The sequence below is a fragment of the Lipotes vexillifer genome, unplaced genomic scaffold, assembly GCF_000442215.2.
Source record: "Lipotes vexillifer unplaced genomic scaffold, Lipotes_vexillifer_v1.1 scaffold471, whole genome shotgun sequence".
NCBI lineage: Eukaryota > Metazoa > Chordata > Mammalia > Artiodactyla > Lipotidae > Lipotes > Lipotes vexillifer.
This window is the reverse complement of record NW_006780162.1, coordinates 1,958,808-1,977,932: the sequence shown is the minus strand read 5'-3', so window position 1 is coordinate 1,977,932 and position 19,125 is coordinate 1,958,808. Positions and strand designations below refer to the sequence as shown.

The window sequence follows — 19,125 nt, the reverse complement described above, 5'->3', positions numbered from 1 at the left end:
TAATGGTTTTTTTTTTGGCGGTACGCGGGCCTCTCACTGTTGTGGCCTCTCCCGTTGTGGAGCACAGGCTCAGGATGTGCAGGCTCAGTGGCCATGGCTCATGGGCCCAGCTGCTCCACGGCACGTGGGATCTTCCCGGACCAAGGCACGAACCCGTGTACCCTGCATCGGCAGGCGGACTCTCAACCACTGCGCCACCAGGGAAGCCCTGGAATTCATTTTTTTTCTGTGTGTGGGTGTATATGGCATGGATTACATACTTACTTTAGCTACAGGGATCAGCAATTATTCAAATACCACTTACTAAATAGTTTATCCTTTTGCATTAATTTTTAATGCTTTCCCTGGTACATAACAAGTTCCTTTATACACTAAATCTCTGTGCTCTTTTCTGACACATTGTTTAATTTGTCTATACCTGTACCAATACTATATACTGTTACAATGATTATAGACTTCTAGTAAATTTTTATATCTGGTCAGGAAAATATATCTTTATTTTTCTTCAAATTATCTTGGAAATACTTGCCCCTTTCATCTCCTGTTTAAGTTTTTGGATCAATTTGACAAATTAGGAGAAAAAAGAACACGGGGTTTTGGTTGGAATTGTATCTTTCTGCCTGGATTAGTATTCTTTTTTTGTTTTTGTTTTTGTCCATGCCATGCGACTTGCAGGATCTTAGTTCCCCAGGGATTGAACCTGGGGTCCATGGCAGTGAAAGCGCAGAGTCCTAACCACAGCACCACCAGGAAATTCCCTGGATTAGTATTCTTATTACATGCTAGCTGATGACCGTGGACGGGTACTCTAATTCTCTGAGCCTCATGTACTCTCTGTATATAATTACATACAGATAATTCTACTTAACTGGGTAGGGTTATAGTGAAAATGAAATGAGTTAAAACATGGAAAATGCTGGGAACTGTGCGATGCGTAGTGTAAGCCCTCAGAAATCTTAGCTGTACAAACTCTTAGTATTCTTTGGTAGAAACCGTCTTATCAAAAGTATCAGGCCAATTAATCAGGCCAATTAAAATAAGCAAGGAAGTTAAGTGGGGAATCCTAAAAATGTTTCAAATATACCGTAAGCATCTTATTTTATCTTAAGATGTAGTAGGGGAAAGGGTTCTGTTGAGTCTTTACCTGCAGTTCTACATGCTGATGGTGGTGTGTTTCCTTGTGCAGTTTGTAATTTTTTATTGTGAGCTCATTATAGTGTTTATGTGTGCACTTGTGTGTGTGTGAGTCTCATGTGCTCTGTGTTGTGAAAGTGTCACTGCATCACTCTGCTGATTCTGGTCAAGTTTTTATGTGCATTTCTTGGTTTAGGATTTCCACATCAAGGGGATGTTGTTAATTTCATGGTCTATTTAGATGGAAGGTTTTGACTACTCCAGGGGCAACTTTTTTTCAATCCAAAGACCCTGGAGCTATGCCAGTTTTTCAGAGGTTTCTCCAGGCCTGCAGGTAGATATATCTCCAGACCACTTGCCTTTTTATGAACAGACAGTGTGGCTCTAAGAGGCTTTATGTATGGACTCAAGTATAGCTCCCCTACTTCTCTTGGGCTCAAGGCCACATTTCCCATCCCTGTGTGATTTATAGAATCCAGCCCCCACCCAGTCCTTAGGTATTATTCCAGGTCCATAATCCCTGTGGTTAATGAAGAGCTAATGGCTCTGGTTTCGAGTCCTCTTCCCTTTTCGTTTCTGAAACTTGAGGATTTCTCTTCTCTCCTACCCTCTTTTAAAGCTCACCCTTGAATTAAAGCATTTTCTATGTTAACTAAAATTGTTAAATGGTTTTAGCTGGAGAAGGGTCTGCCTATCAGTTCAATCTGTTATAATAAAAGTCCTGAATAATGAAATTTCCCATCAATTAAGCTTTTATTTTCTGTGTGCCTATAGTATTTACATATGCAAGAAAAGTGGCAGTGTCTGTAAGCTTTATGCAGTAACTTAATTCACATAGTCCAAGTTGGCAAGCATTATTAAATGTGATTGGTTTCATCAACATACTAAAACAATTCAGAGGATGCTCTGTGCTCAAAAATTAGTTTGCTGAAAAACCCTTAATTCTACATGGTTATATCTTACTGACTGTTTTTCCAGTGTGGTTTTCTACCCTTCTAATTTCATGCCTAAATTGGAAACGCTAAATATTTGTGTATTTAAAGAGATCATTTGTATTATCAGTATTGAGTGCCTTCAGAGCCACAGTGCCTCTGCCGTACCACTTCTGTAGACATAACTGTACAGGCACCAGCTCTCTGCTGATTTAAGGTTTAGCTCGTCATGGTCGAGGAAACCGCTCTGTGTCTTAAAGACAATGCACATGAAGGCACTTTGAATGTTCTCTCTTCTGCTTCCCGGTAAAGCATTCCCCCATCCGTAGGGCTGCACAGTTAAGGTGGTGGTGGTTTTCTATCCTTGTGCCTCCCCCTCCCTGCCCTAACTCCCAGGCTGCAGACACTCCAGTCTTTGTGACCTTCCTCTTTTCTGTGCTTCACAACCCATGGCTGTTTCTAGTTGGCAGGGCTTTCATGGATGACCTCTTCCACCCTCAGCCCTGTTCTATTCCTTTATTAGTTTTCCTTTAGCTTCTTTTGTCTTTCATAACGTTAAAGGTCCTCTCAGCTTCCTCTTGGAAAAACACTTGGCCTTTTAGTAAGATGTTAGCCAATCAGAGAGCTTCTTTCCAACTGTGCCCCGAGATGACTAATACGAGCGTGCATGCTCTTTGGGGGTCTTTGGCTTTTGTGGATTTAAAAACAATTGCTAATGGATATCCAGGCCCTGCTCTTTTGATGGTTTGAATTTCATTTTTTTTTTCTTTCTAGCTTTTCTTCTTAGTGAAGATCCCTACATGAAGCTTGCTGGTTCTAGAAGGCTTACCTCCAGGCACATGAAGTTGGATAAGAGGAAGACTTGAGATTTATCCGCAGGGCCACTGATGCTCGTCCCCATCTCCAGAGCAGATGGTTATTAAAATTAGAGCAGCTGTTTCCACTGAAGTTTAGGAAAGCTGAAAAGAGGGCAAAGAGAATTTTTGTGCCTGCAGAGAGAAAAGCACACATCAAAGTGGTCAAGAGGCCAGGCAGGTACACAAGCATACAGAACACTTTACAGCTTAGAGCAAAAGCCTTTCTGAAATAAGGTTTTTTTTTTTTTTTTTTTTTTGCGGTACGCGGGCCTCTCACTGTTGCGGCCTCTCCCGTTGTGGAGCACAGGCTCCGGACGCGCAGGCTCGGTGGCCATGGCTCACGGGCCCAGCCGCTCCGCGGCATGTGGGATCTTCCCGGACCGGGGCACGAACCCGCGTCCCCTGCATCGGCAGGCGGACTCTCAACCACTGTGCCACCAGAGAAGCCCACCAAATAAGATTTTGTACCCTGGTTTCATAGTATCCTAGAATTCTCCCCCAACTTTTCTTAAGGATCCAGGCTATCAAGCCTAGCAGGTATGGGCTCCGAGTGGAGAATGGTCTAAAAGAAAGCAATGCCTTCTCCGTTTCAGACAATAAATATTTATTGAGTGCCTACTGCGTTCCTGGTTTTGCAGCTCCCTGCTACCCTACAGAAGTAGGGTAGCATTTGTCATTTACAACTATTTTAAGTAACAAAGAAATCAACACATTTTAATATTTGGAGACTACCTTTGGGGCCCCTAAGAAGCGTAAAAGGTTCTTTTGAAAGTGGAAGACTGACTCCAGTCCCCACTCTGGTATGATGTATTTCATTGGCTTCCCAAAGCTTCCAGGATGGCAACCAAACCCATTAGGATAACACAGAGGCTACTGTATTTGGGCCTCTTCCCTGGCTCCCATGGCCTCGCGTGGCTTCTGTGTTGCTGGAGAGTCTCCGTGGAATCCTCGTGCTGCTCCACCATCTGGGAGGAACGTCAGGAAGGAACCTTGAGGTTACTTTTGGGCAAAGGCAAGCTGGTGTCATCATCTTTGCCAGAAGCTTCAGGGATATTTCAGGAACGGGAACTCTGGGTGCAGGAAACTCTCAAAATAGGGATGCAGTTCCTGAAACTCATATAATGTTGTAAATCAACTCACTTCAAGAAAAAAGATGGAAAAGGCAAAAAATGAGGGATGCAGTTGACACTGCTCTTGACGGTGTGATCTTTACCAGGGCCTCCTGCTGAGGGCAGTTACCTGTCCCTCTCAGGTAACACTGAGGGTGTGTGTCTCAGGTTGTGACACAGGTTACAGAGTTGGCAGATGACAAAGACATTTCCTAGGGGAAAAAAAAAAGACGTAAACAAAATAATGCTTCTTTTGTTTGGTGGGAAACGTCACCCAGAAAGGTGTAATCCCACACGTGTGTGGACGATTCCACCCCAGACTTTAATGAGCTACCTCTTCTCAGGACAGAAGGCACCTTCCCCTATGTCTTCTCTCACTGCCAGTGTGGCTTGTCTGGGTCGAATCCCTGAGACCCCTCACCTTGGCTCTCTTTGCTGTGGGCATGTTACACGCTATACTCTGCTCTCTCTGACTTTATCTGGGTAGAGCAGCCCCATTTGCCAGTATTCTTGGGGCTCAGACTTTGCTCTTTTGCACATTCCTGAAACTTGGTCAGCATGCTGTTCATCCAGCAGACGCTTGCGCCTACAAGTTTTCCTGGGGCTGCTTGTCTGAATGAGTGCAGAAGAAAATCTGACCTTTCCCAGCTCTTCACCCTGCCCAGACCCCCTCTAGGGCGGCGTATTTGTACAGGCTGCATGCTCCTGGGCACGCCTTCAGGCATCTCACATTCTGTGTATGCAGAATTGGATCGTTGAACAGAACCATGAACCAGGGCCTCTGGGCAGGCGTCTTCTCTCTCTCTGAGCTGAGGGCGTCTGATAAACTGAGTTTGGGGTCTGTTTAGCCTGAAGCCCTTCACAGCTGACTGGAGCCAGGGTCCCCTCTATTCCTCTGTGTCCTGTGTGTCCTGCCCTCCTCTTCCCGACCCACTGGAAGGTGGCCTCTGACCCCTCTGGCTACCCAAACTGCCCTTGTCAGTGCCAAACGCAGGGTCCCCTTTCCAGTAATCGAGTTATCTTCCTCTAGTGGCCTCTGGCTGTTAGCCACACACTCCTTCGCAAACCCACTCCTTGACTTAACGAAGTAAATTAAGACACTTTGGAATATGGGAAGAGGTTACAATTTGGAATCACTCAGTCTTCCGTTCACCTCTCAGCTCTGACACCTACTGTGTGTGACTTTGGACCAGCTGCTTAACCTTTCTGAGCCTTAGCTCCCAGGATAAAGTGAGGATGATATCTATTTCATTGGATTGTTAAGAGCAAATGAGTTGAGACATATAAGGGACCTGGTCCTGTGGGCCCTCAACACATTTTAACTCTTGCCTGTAACTCCTTTTTCCTCTCTGTGAGAATGGTTTCCTGCCTCTTCCAGCCCACCCTTCCCAGCCTCTGTGAGGCCTCACCCTCAGTGATTTTGTGTGTATGCAGTGCCACCCCTCTCCCACCTGCAACATGCTGGTAACTGGCTCATTACTTCCCCCCAGCACCAGATCTGTACTGACAGTCTCTTAAGGGCATCCCCTACTCAGTGTCCCTTAGGCACCCAAATACCTTCCTTCCCCAAACCAAAACCATGACTTCCTGCTCCTTTCGAAACTTCTCTTCTTTCTGAATCCCACGTTTCAGTGAGTGACCTTACCCTTCACCTGCTTGTTCGGGCCAGAATCCCAGGAGTTCCCACGCACAGTCCCTTTCCTGTCTTACCCCCATACCTAATCAGTTAGTCTCCAGCCCTACCGATTCTCCAGCCCACCTTCAGGTTTCCGTCTATGCTGACCCAGCCCTAGACATGGCCTGCAGCCCTACTCACTCCGCTGATGGCAGTGGCTTCTTCCCACGCTCCTGTCTCCAGATTGACCCCCTCAAATGCATCATCCCATTCTTGCTAGAGGGATTTTTCTAAAATGCTTCATCTGTCATAGCTCTCCTTAAAATTCATTATGGATTTGCCTTCAGAGCCAAAGTCCAATATACTACCAACTGGTCTTCATTTTTTTCAGCAGCCCTCCTTTTAAAACTCTCTGGCAGACACTTCACGTGTTCTCCAGTTAAATAGAACTGTTTGTAGTTCTCCTCTTACACCACCCATTTTATGTCTCAGGGCCTTTGCAGTTGTTCTTTCTGGCAGGAGCCCCCTTTCCTGCTCTTCTTTCCTTGGGTAGCTCATCTTTAACCCTTGACACTTAACTTGACACAGAAAGACCTCCTGGAGTCCTTTAGTGAGTTCACTGCCCCACTCTTTGTTTTTCATAGCACCCTGTAGGCTTTCATTCTTAGACCTACAATCCACTTGCCATCTATCTATCTATCTATTCCATTGTATGCATTTATTTATTTAGAAATATTTTAGAAACTTATTTTTAAATTAAAAAAATAAAATTGAAGTATAATTGATTTATATTAGTTTCAATTGCAATTTGCAATTTAATCTTTGTGTCTGGTGTGTGTGGGGGGAGTCAAGCTTAATTTTTTCCCCCATATTGTTATCAATTTATTGAAAAGACTATATTCATCACACTATTCCAGAAATGAATTGTCCATATATGGTTATTCTATTTCTTGACTTTTTATTCCATTGTCCTAATTACTGCAGCTTTCAAGTTCCTTATTTTTTATAGAGCAAAGCCTTCCCACATTGTTCTTCTTATTTAGGAGTGTCTGGGCTACTTGGGGACATTTCACACAAGACCAAAATACACTGTTGTGATTTTCGTTGTAGTTGCATTGAATCTGTAGGTCACTGGGGAACATTTGAATCTTTGTAAAAAAATAAGTGTTCTAATGTTTTAGAACACTAACTAGCTTTTTAGAACACTAACACTCTAACTAGACTCTCCATCCATTTGTGTTTGTCTTTAATTTCTTTCAATCCTATTTTATAGCTCTTTGTTGAGGCCATGCACTTCTCTAGTTCGATATATTCCTAGGGATTTTTAAAATATTGTACACAACACCTTTCAAAAGATTTTATTTTTTGTTTCTGCTACATGGAGATGCAATTGTTCTTTTTCTTTTTAAAAAAACCTTTTGACCTTGCATCTAGCAAACCTGCTGAAGTTCCATATTCTAACTTATCTGCATGCATCATCCCATAGTCTGTGAATCATGACAATTCTGTTCCTATTCAGTCCTTGTAACTTCTTTTTACTCTTGCCTCCTTGCACTGGCTAGGACCTTTAGTGTAGTGTTCAGTGGACGTGGTGATAGCAAAATCCTTCCTTTGTTCTCAGTTTCAGAGAGAACTTTTTCAACATTTCACCGATAAGTATTACACTCTGAAGGTTTTTTTGTAGATACTCTTTGTCAGGATAAAGAAGTTCTCGTCTATTCCTGGTTTTCTAAACATCTTCATTTTACATGGATGTTGAATTTAATAAAATGCTTTTCTTGCACCGGTTGAGATGATCATATGATCTTCATAGGAAGTTTCATTCCCATTTTGCTGCAGGCTTCTTTTCATGAATAGGCAGGGAGGTAAAAGTTGACATATTTCCTGTATTCATGACATTGTTGTTTTGTAAAAGAAGTTTGCTGGGATGTATGAGTGTCTGTGATGAGAGATGGGAGAAGAATTTCCCCAACTTACAGAAAAATGGAATTTTTCTGTAACTTTCTGATTCAAGGAACTGGTTTTTGAATGATTGAAAGAAAAAAGAAAAAAAAAAAAAAAAGCATTTCATTGAGGCTGGTGTGCCCATGCCAGTAAATGCAGTTGAATGTTATCTCTTAGAATTTAGTTGAATATGGAGGGCAAGCGACAAAGGGTTTGCCAAGTTTCTGAAGAACAGTTATTTAATTTTGATATATCTGCAACGAGCAGGGATTAAAGATTCATCAGTATGAGTATTGACTGTGTGTGTTAGCTGGACTATAGCAAAGGGAGTGCAATTTCAAGATAATTTCTAAAAGTGTCAGGTTTTTGTTTTTGTTTTTTTGGGTTTTTTTTGCGGTACGCGGGCCTCTCACTGTTGTGGCCTCTCCCGTTGCGGAGCACGGGCTCTGGACATGCAGGCTCAGTGGCCATGCCTCACGGGCCCAGCCGCTCCGCAGCATGTGGGATCCTCCCAGACCGGGGCACGAACCCGTGTCCCCTGCCTCGGCAGGCGGACTCTCAACCACTGGGCCACCAGGGAAGCCCTAAAAGTATCAGGTTTTAAAGAGATACCATGGAAAAGTTGGAAAATAATTGGACAAGCAGTGGTTTATTTTTAATGGATTCATTTCATGTCAAAAGTTTGAATTCTGCTTGTAATTTCCTTTTAGCCTACTTTCAGATGTGACTCAACCCACATGCAAAAACCAGGACAGGCTGATTTCAAGAAAGTGACTCAGAATTGAAGGGAAAAGTGGACTGCCCAGATTAGTCCTGGAATAATTTTTCAAGTAATTTAGAGTCCCTAATACAGAAGTAAAGAAATACCAAAACACGTGGGAATTAAGCTTATTTAGTGTATTTCACTAAGATATATAGTTCTTGTTTCAGTAAAGTGAATGAGCACTTTTATTATTTGGATTTGGGAAAAAAAAATTCATGGGATGCATTTCTTGGCCAAGACTACTACTGGCATAAGCACTGTAGTGATTTTTTTTTTTTTCGCACATTTTTACTCCTAGTGGGTAAGCAGTTGGTGTTGCAATATAGTTGAGATCTTTATTGAAGAAAGTGGGAAAAATTCCTTTTTAAGACAAAAATACTGTGACAGTTGGACCCCAACAGTGTGCATTTGTCTTTAAGCATGAAGATGACATTTCTAACCAGTGCAGTTCCTGTTTTGGACAAGAAACATGATATGAAGAACTGAAAGGCCATTAGGGTTCTCTGGTCCCATCCCTTCCTTTTATAATTGAGGAGCTTGAGCCCCAGGAACCTTTCTGGCCTGGTCCAAGATCACCCACAAATGGGAGTAGAATCCCAGGCTTTCTCTGCTGTATCGCAGTGCTTCATGAGCAATTGATTATTATCATTTTTCCAGAAACCCCAAACTCCAATTTCTGGGGTCTTCTTTGTCCTGGTCCCTCTCCGTCAGCTGGCAGATGTAGACACTCTCCTGCTATCTCATGGCCCCTGGGGTGGGTGTTTCCTCTCCACCCATCCTCCTCCAGGGTTCTACCTGTTCTCTGTTTAGCCTCTGCAGTGGGCTGTCCATCATTCACCTCCATATAGTTCAGTTGGGTGGGAGTGGAGGGGGAGAATTTCCACATTTCTTCCAGTGCAGGGGAGGTGGAGTATGACCCTTTATTGTGGTCTTTCTTCATTGTGGATTAACCAGATAAGTTATTCCTTTGATAGTGCCACACCCTCAGAGTTTTTGATTAGCAGCTTGGGGCTGGGGAATCTGTATTTTTTTTTTTTGCGGTACATGGGCCTCTCACTGTTGTGGCCTCTCCCAGTGCGGAGCACAGGCTCCGGACGTGCAGGCTCAGCGGCCATGGCTCACGGGCCCAGCCTCTCCACGACATGTGGGATCTTCCTGGACCGGGGCACGAACCCGTGTCCCCTGCATCGGCAGGCGGACTCTCAACCACTGCGCCACCAGGGAAGCTCGGGAATCTGTATTTTAAAATGTTCCTTAAAGGATTCTGCTGCTCAGACAGATTACTAAAATGATGGTCCATTCTACTTTAAAAAAATTGTATTTGTACTTATACACATACAAGTGCATATGTAACACTGTGTTTAAAAGTAGTATAAAAATGGCATGATTCTGTACAAATCATTCTGCATATTGCCAGTTTCTTTTTCCTTTTTACCGAGGTGTTTCTCTTTTATTGATATCTAGGAATCTATATTGTAAAGGACTTAGTCTTTTGTAATAGGTGGTACGTATTTTCCTCCACCATATTGTTGCCTTTTGACTGTATTTATGGAGTCTTATGGATTTTCAAAACATTTTGATGGAATAAAATGCTTCAATCTGTTCCTTTGAGACAGTGGTTCTCAGCTGGGGGTGGCTTTTCCCCAGGGAACACTGGCAGTGTCTGGAGACGTTTTTGGTTGTCACAGCTGCCATCGTTGGTGGGAGGGTTCTCCTGGCATCCAGTAAGTGGAGATGAGGGATGCTGTTCAACATCCTACAATGTACAGGGCAACCCCTACACCAAAGAATGCCCAGCCCAAAGAGTCAGTAGTGTACGAGTTGAAAGATCCTGCTTTCAGGCTTTTGTTTTTGTTCCTTACTTAATAAGTCACCTCTTCTTCCTATACTACTAATATCTGTATCAAAATCTGTATTAAAATTTCCTTAATTGATTCTGCTGCTCAGACAGTTTACTAAAAACCCCCGCCACCCCTGTTATTTCCCTTCTGCACTCCTCTCTCAGTGCCCCGAGGCCACCGTGTCCCTCCCTCCCCGCAGGTGACTTGCATGGCCTGAGCCAAGTGGCGTGTTCCATCAGTGTTTGTAGGCTCTCCTTCTTTGCGTCCGTTTCCTCAGACATTCTTCCCATTGCTTGGATGACTCTGCCCACTGAACGTGGGTATAAATGAGGGAGGGAGGTGACCCCAGGTTTGCTCTGTGCTCTTCTGGACCCTCTGAAAACAGTCATGTCAATAGGAACCTAAACCACAGAGCTGGAGCAGAACTTGACATGTTCCACCCCAGCCCCTGGATGTGCGAGGAATGTGTATCCAGAGCAGGCAAGTAACTCGCCCAAGCCGCTCAGCCACCTGCACACCAGGGCCATCACCAGGATGCTGGGTTCTCACCTGCCTCCATTTTTGCCTAGAAAATTCTTTTCTGCTGCTTCTTTTGTGAGAGCTGCCACTGCTACCTAAGAGATGGTTTCTGAGACCTGCTTGTAAGCTGCTCATTTCTTAGCTGCAATCATCAAGCCCGTTCTCTTTTTCAGTGTTAAGAACTTTAACTCAATCAAACACACGATCGTAATGGTTGACACGCATACATGCAGGGTATTAGTTGACAATTAGACGGCTCAGGGCACATCCAAGTTCATGTGTCTTACCCTTTTGTTGGACTGAGAGTTCTTTGAGGGCTGGGACTGGGCATTCTTTATCCTCCTGACCCCTCTTCTAGGCATCCTACCTGGCACATCATAAGTGCTGGATAAATGGCACTTGAAGTACTGATCAGCCATGTTGAGTTTTCTGTAAAAGTACAGGAGAAGTTGGAACAAAGTCCACCAAGTGTCTAAACTAGCATGGAAGGATCACCAGGAAGGTGGTTATGTTTCTCCCGGGCCCCACCATCACCACGTAAGGCAGACAAAGGTGTTCACGTGCAGCACTTTGCAGCGACCTTGGTAGCTTTGACGTATTGTATCTTAACGACTCTGTAAGTGGGCCTCTTTTATACCTGTTTTAAGTTTGACCTTTTCATCCTTCTGTTTGTATGCTGCAGAGGGCACTGGCATTGCCAAAAACATGGGCAGCACTCAGTTTAGGGAAGGAAAACAGGTCACGGCTAAAGTGTCACATGAGACTGCCTTCAAATCATGAGTCCCGGGGCTGGCAGGCACCTTTGCTCTGACCTCACCCTGTATGCACCCCCATAAGCACTCTTGATTGTAGCATAAATTATTTGACATAGGTGAAAAGTTGAAAATAAAATATGAAAAGAATAGTTTTAGCTTAGCTCTGTGATGTGAAAAAATTTGGTTTAAATAGAAATCTGATGCCATGAACATACAGCATTTAATAAATGAGCTTGTTGGTTACTGTAAGCAGAAAACCATTAACACATAGGCTTTCTCTTTGCTCTTTCTGCTGATATTACAAAGTCTTCATCCCTTTCCCCCCCATCATTAGAAGCTAGAAATTATAGCCAAGAAGGTATCACCTTGAATTTTAAGCATCCCCAAAGTCAGGTCTATTAATTACGATATTTTGCCTCATTATTCATTTTGGCAGTTTGCTTATTTTCTGCTTCTAGTTCAAATGTAATGGGATTCAAGGGCAGTAGTGATCTCTGTAACAGGACTTTTTCCCTGTGTGATAACAAACTTAAAAAAACAACTCAATAAGCTGTGTACAGAAAAACAGGACTTACAATAAATATTTATGATGCCAAGATTTTGCTTAAAGATTAATGATTGTATTTTATCTTGTATTTGCTGTTAGGCAACGGAAAAGATTGGTTTTTTTTTTTAATGAAACTAGTCTGAAGTGTTAGAGGATAGAAAGGAAGGTAATTGTCAATGTTAGTGAAACAACTAGGCAAAAACCCAAGGAGTAGCATGAATATGACATGATTATTTTAAAGAAGAGATCAATGATCTCGCAGTGCATTTAACGCCCTGCTTTGTATTCAGTGCATGTGTGTGTACATGTGTGTATGTGTGTGCACCATCACAGCATTCACTGTTTTGAGTCCCTTTAGAAATCTATACAACTGATAGTTTAATTTTTAGCTTCTGTCCTCTTTACTCTACCCAGAGCGTTTCTCCTGGCGTTTGACGTTAGTCATTCCTTATTGAATCCCATGCTCTTCCTGCTTTCCTCTCATCTGTCAAGCCTAGACAGCAGCACTTAGATGGTATTGTTTATCCTCAGCATATTTTTCTTTCGGCTATTTATTCCCTCACTTGGTGGAGCTGACTCCTGGGCTTGGTGAATTGGGCCTTGCCCTGGGGGCCTGCCCTTCCCACCCAGCTGTCTCCACCGGCACCCACACCGACACTGCCCATGAAGGGACGGACTTCACACAGTGACTCACCTTGATGGTCTCTGAGACTGGCAGTCTCTAGCAGTAGGCTGTGGCAATGGGACAGAAGCCCTGGGGCATCCTTGGCCATCAGATTGGTGGTCTTTGCCTTGTGGTCTTTGCCTTGTGGACTTTGCCTTGTCATTCCCTAAGCTGCACCATGGAGGTCTGCACTTCCAGAATTGACTTTTGTAATGATCTCTCCAATTTTTAAAAATGATTTAAATGTATTTCTTTGTTTTTAGGCATGTGTTAAAAGTCTTAATTTGTGACTAGGTCAACCGTCAGATGAGCTGATATCAGAAACCTGGTTTATATGTCCCTTTTATCCTAGCTAATTAAATTCTTTCTCCTTCTTGAGGTGATACCCATTCCACAAAGGCTTCCTAGGAATAAATCCAAAGCACGGGAACAGTATCCGGACTAAAGGAGGAATTCAGTCTGTCCCTCATCACACATTGCTTTTCAGATGTTGATTGATCTATCTGTCTTTATTTTTCCAGTGCTTTGTTAAAGAAACTCTCCCATGTTTTCTGTGTTCCTCAACATGCTGTGAATAGAGCTGTGAACATGGCAGATAAGTCCATGCACTGACGGGGCTCGCTTGTCTTTGGGAAACAAAAAAGGGATTTATTTTAGATTTCACGGTGAGGGAAGGCTTCTCAGAGGAGATGACATACGAGTAGAGAACTTTGTGAAATGAGGTAGAGAGCCATGCAAAGTCTGAGAGAAAAGCATTCCAGGCAGAGGGCCCAGCAGGTGCAAAGGCCCTGGGGTGGGAATGACCTTGGCATAGTGCAGGGACATAAAGAAGGTGAAGGGGGTTGAATGTAAGGGAAGAGGATAAAGTGTGGGAAGAAAGGACCTCAGGGATAGGAAGGGGCCAGATCAGGGAGGGCTTTGCCGTGGAAGGAGTTTGGATTTTACTTTGAGTTGATAAAGATTGTAAATATTTTAAATTATTTACGCTTGAAATATTTTCTTCAGATACCAGTTTATCTACTCTTATCTGAGATTTTGTGAAGGTTTTGCCAAGTGATAGAATAGAATTAACAGTGTGGTATTTTTGGAGCTTCATTTTATTCAATCCCAAATCCCTTAATCTCCCTAAAGGAGTTTGCTGGAAATTGTGTGACAAGGATCATTAGCAGAATGAGTAGCTGTTTTTCCAGGCAGAATTCTATCCATGTGTGTTTAAGTATGAACTCATTTCAACAAGAGAAATTGAAGGTCCCATTTCTCTGTTGTCTATTATTCACTCAATTCTATTACCAGCCCTGAGAAACCAGGGTCTAATTTTCTGTTATCACAGAAGCAGATGATAACTGAATAAGCTCTGTGAACGGTGCCTGAACCCTTGGGCTGTCTGGAGACATTGTTTCGCTGCTTCATTTCACATTGTTTTTGTAGCATCTCCAGGTAATGACAAATGGCAAGTCAGAGGTCAGCAAAGGACTCAGCGATAAACACTTTCCTTAGAACATGAGCACAATTTACAGATACGCAACTGAAATTTTATCTTCCACATCCAGCAGGGTAACATTTCTCTGTAATCACCTTCCAAAATAATCAGGTAGAAACTTTCACAGAACTCTGCTTAATATAAGTCACCACCATGCTCCCTTCTAGCATGCAGTTGTCACGCAAGCTGATCCATTTTGGAAGCTTTTAATTCACCTTAAAGAGAATTGTTCATCAGGTAGGAAATTGGAAGACATAGGTAAGTGCATCTGTAGGGGGGATAAACTAGGCAGTCATTTCTCATGAGGGAACCTTGCAATGAATGGTCCAGGATGTGAAAGAGAAGATTTCAATTTAGATCCCTAGTAATCAGTTGACTGGCAGCTAAAAGTATCAAAGTTGGTATATTCCTAATGAGCCTCAGTTTTAACTATTTTTGCCTTAGAAAATTCCTCTAAATAAGTGTTCCTGAAATCAACATCATTTAGGGCCTTGGGGTGGGGGAGGCTCTTCCCCACTAACTACATACTTCCTTGTTGGACGCCTGTTATCTATGGAAGGGTTAATGTTGGGATGACCTTGGGAGGCCCCCCTGCCCCAAACAGCACAAGTAGTTAAAAATGCATATTCCACAGGAACTGCGTTTCTGTTACAGCAGCAACTCTGAGCCACGGAGCTCATTTCCCAGAGACGGCGCCACTTTCCCTTATGAGGGAATAATTGACCCATTTATGGTCTCGTTTCAGCTTGTTTCGGATCCTTGCGCCAGCCACCCGTGTCACCATGGCAACTGCAGCAGTAGCAACAGCAGCGACGGCTACCTCTGCATTTGCAATGAAGGCTATGAAGGTCCAGTCTGTGAACAGGCACTTCCCAGCGTCCCCGTCTCTGGCTGGACGGAGTCCATGGCACCCAGACAGCTTCAGCCTGTCCCTACCACCCAGGAGCCTGACATAATCCTGCCCCGCTCTCAGGCCACCATCACCCTGCCAACGTGGCAGCCGAAAACTGGGCAGAAAGTTGTAGAAATGAAATGGGATCAAGTGGAGGTGAGAACATGTTAGTGCATGTGCTTTTATGGAAGAAACCAGTACAGTTAAAATAATTCCAGTGTTTCTGATATCAGCAAAAAAAAATGCAAGACCTTGAAGTTACATATTGAACAAAAGATGTGCCTAACTTTCCTTTCTGCCCTTGTGTGTAGGAAATCTCCTTGGTTGCGTAAATGGGACGTTTCGGTTATGATTGTTTTGTGGGCCTAAAAAGAGTAAGCAAGAGAAGAAAATGAATGAAATCATTTTCTGGAATGATAACCACACACATTTCTGTGAGATAATGTTAGATTTGGGGACAGGCAACTCAGTGAAGAATATTATAAATGAACATATTACAGACCCTCCATCATTGACCTAATTTTCCTTCATGGAATTTTATGCTCCAGTTTTTGGTTGTTATTGTTTAGGTTCTGTTGGTGGTAAGTTGCAGCACTTCAGTGGGATTTAGAAGAAAAAGATGCTATCACTGAGTTTTTAAAATATTTTGGCAGTGCATTCGAGAATGAGATTTCCAAATTTTGTTCATTTTGGCAACAGCAAATTCTGTTTATTGAATCTTGTCCAGTCTGGGTTTGGCTTATTGGATTTTTCAAGCTCATCAAAAGTCCCATTCTGAGGATTTTCCAGCAGACCTTTAAAAGATGACATAAAGTATAAGTTTGCTAGCTAGAAGAATAGAAGAACAAATACAAAACATGAGTTTGCAGTAACATTGATAAAGTGTAATTCCACTCCATATCTTGTCCTTTATATGACTTCCATACAGACCTGTGGTTGTATATTATTACAGGTTTTGTAGCTTAAATGGAAAAAAAAAAACCGATATAGATCTTTGTGTAGCATTTTTAGAGCCAAAGAACATGTCTAGACATTTCGATTATTGTTATAAAAGAGGTAAGGCAGCATCTCTTGTTTGATGTTTCTGGGTGATTTTAACCAGTTGACCCACATTTTTTTTTCATTGCCACACAATTTGTGAAGACCCCAGGGCAGTGTTTTTATCCTATCTAAAAAACTGTGAACTTGTCCTGATTTCAGATTTGTAATGGATGTTTTGAAGTTAGGATTTTAATATCTCTTTGCTGAATGACTCACTTCTTGAATGTGAATTAGATTTGGTCCCATGTTTATCAAGGAAGTGTCCTTTAAAGAAAATTTCTCCCCAGCCAACCGTTTCAACCTAGTTATTCAAAGGCATGCTGTCCTATGGCTGGTAAATGTAAAAATGAATTGCCTCATATTCGTGTCATGCGGTTATTTCATAGGCTGTTCAAGAAGCAGGTTAAAAGTGCCAGAGGAACACGTGAATATATTTCTGGACAATAAATTCTACATGTTGGGAGTGGGGTGAAAGTGCTGAGAATTTCTGTATTGTTCTCAGTTAATTCAGTGATGGTGAACACTTTTAATCCCCTTTTGTTTTGATTCTTGGGATGAGCACAGTGATCACAGCATGAGGAATGAATGAATAAACAGGTCAGAGGCACCTCACTGGACACAGCTCAAGTGTTAGCAATATGCTTCCTGATGAGCACAGTTTCCCCCCTTGAGCTCCTTTTTTTGCACACATCAGTATAATACTTTCCGGAACACGTTACCTAAAAATGAAGGTCTTGTCCACAGGGGAAAAAAAGGGCAGCTCCTAGCTACCTGGCCTTAGCATGTGCTCCTACGTACACCTCTGCACAGAGCCCGGGCATTCAGACCAGACGTGTCTATTGCTCCCTGGAAAGCTCATTCTCCTAGTCATTGAGATTTCTGCCAGTGGCATGGAAGCTAGTCCTTTCAGGCCACCTCCTTGTTCTCTAAGCATTTAGTCCCTCGTTACCCCCAGACCGAGCAGAGAACAGAGGCCCGCGACTGCTTGCGGGATGAAAGAGAGAGGGGAGCAGATCTTCCGCCCTTCCGCGAAACATCCTATTAGCAGCTGTAGTCATCCCGGGAATGTGTAGATGCCTCTCAGCAAAGCTTTTGCCTTTCAGAAACTCAAATGGCAAAGCTTTCATTTTGGTTAGAGTTTATAATATTTCACTTGGCCTCTCAAGTGGCTGTCCCCAGCATCACCCAAAGGAATGGAGTGGAGGCAGCTCATGGAATTTTGCTTCCTAATGTTATCTTGCACCATGATTAACCCCCATAACTTGTCTTCTCTGTTGTTTTTCTTTGTTCCTGCAGGTGATTCCAGATATTGCCTGTGGGAATGCCAGTTCTAACAGCTCTGCGGGTGGCCGTCTGGTGTCCTTCGAAGTGCCACAGAACACTTCAGTCAAGTAAGAATAAACTCCCAGTTAAAAATGATTATGTTTGTGACTGTCTGCTGGGTGGTGTCTGTTCACATAACTGGTCCATAACTGGTCAGTCCATTGAGAATCATGAATGGTTCCATGTGTAGATGTGGCCTCTGTCACTCAAAAACTAGAGGGAGCGATTTCAGAGGAGATTCCAGGGAGGCTGGATTGGATGAGGTAGGTGGGAGATAAGAAACCCAGGTGCCTTAGCTAAGATCTAGAGCCAGACCCTTCTCCTCTCAAATGACTTTTGCTCCCCAAATTCTTTGGCTTCTTCTGATTTTAGTGGACCATTAGTTAAATTCGTATGCATAATTTACCCCAAATTTAAGACCCAAACATTACAATTGTCTCTTTAAAAACAAGCAGGTGAGATGAGTGTTTTGTTGTGTTTTAAATTTAAGCTCCTTCAAATTACACACGGCTGGTTGTCACTGGTGGGGATGGAGAGGAGGCAAAGGGAAGCAGTGATGACAGCCCCCAGCAGGGCGCCAGGTGCTCTGCTTTGCTGGCGAGTCACGCTGCCTGGAGCACTGCCCCCCCCCCCCCCCCCCCCACCTCGGCCCCATAACCAGCCACAAGAATCATTCTAAACCGGCTGAAGGTCAATGGTAAAAGCCCTAGTCCTCCCCACGGCCCACGAGGCCCTGTGCCACCTGCCCTGTCCCCTCCCTGTCCTCCCCTCCTCCCTCTCTCCCCCTTGCTCACTCTGCTCCAGCCACACGGGCCTCCTGGCTGTCCCTCCAACACGCCAGGCCCAGCCCTGCCCTGCCGCAGGGCCTTTGCACGGGCTGACCCTCGGCCTGGAGCACCGTGTTGTGGCTGCTTCTGCCCGTGCGCCACAACTACTGAGCCTGCGCTCTAGAGCCCGTGCGCCACAACTACTGAAGCCTGCGTGCCTAGAGCCCGTGCTCCGCAACAAGAGAAGCCACCACAGTGAGGAGCCCACGCACCGCAACGAAGAGTAGCCCCCCCCCCCCCCCCCCCCCCGCACCTGTTTGACAACTCCCACCGCCTGTCCTCTCTGTTGGTATTAACTGGCACTCCCCATCCTACCCCTCATGCCCTGAAATGGACATTTGCTCTCTAGCCTTCAGGGACTTCAGAAGACAGGGGGACATATGGCCCCCGTCCTGGTTAACCAGTGTGCTGCATCGCTCCATTTTAAGAGGGCAGTGGGTACTGGAGACCCACTCTTCACTTACACAGGGTCATTTTTTCCCACCTTCCCTTCTAAACAACAGAGTCCCTGGAAGAGGGGCTTTGTTCCACTGCCCCTGCATGCCCTACCCCCTGCCTTGAAATCTTCTGATAGGAAAAGCCAGGATGGGCAGTGAACTCCGGGCACAGGGAAGAAATCCCTGTAGGGAGAAGGGTGTGGCATCTGAGGCAGCTCTGAGTTCTGCCAGTAGGGGGACCCCTGTCCTAAGTGTTCCGTTGCTCGTGCCAAAGATGAAACTCCACCGTCCAGAGCCGGTTTCAGGGAAATCAGGATCATTTAGTTGTCTTTATATTTATGAAACCAGTTTTTTCTTGTCTAGGTCATATTGTTTTACTTTCATAAGCCTTCCTGAATAGTTCTGATCTATCCTTTTAAATACCTTCTTTCTTCCCCCGCCCCCC

At 44.0% G+C, this 19,125-nt stretch overlaps 1 protein-coding gene across 1 annotated transcript in view; it reads left to right on the top strand.

Annotated features, from left to right (window-relative positions):
- Positions 1–19,125, top strand: part of DNER (delta/notch like EGF repeat containing) — a 333,590-nt gene that overhangs the window by 112,259 nt on the left and 202,206 nt on the right. Inside the window, 2 exon segments of the mRNA XM_007453261.1 lie at positions 14,906–15,208; positions 17,390–17,484. Of these exon segments, the coding sequence (XP_007453323.1) occupies positions 14,906–15,208; positions 17,390–17,484 (398 nt within the window).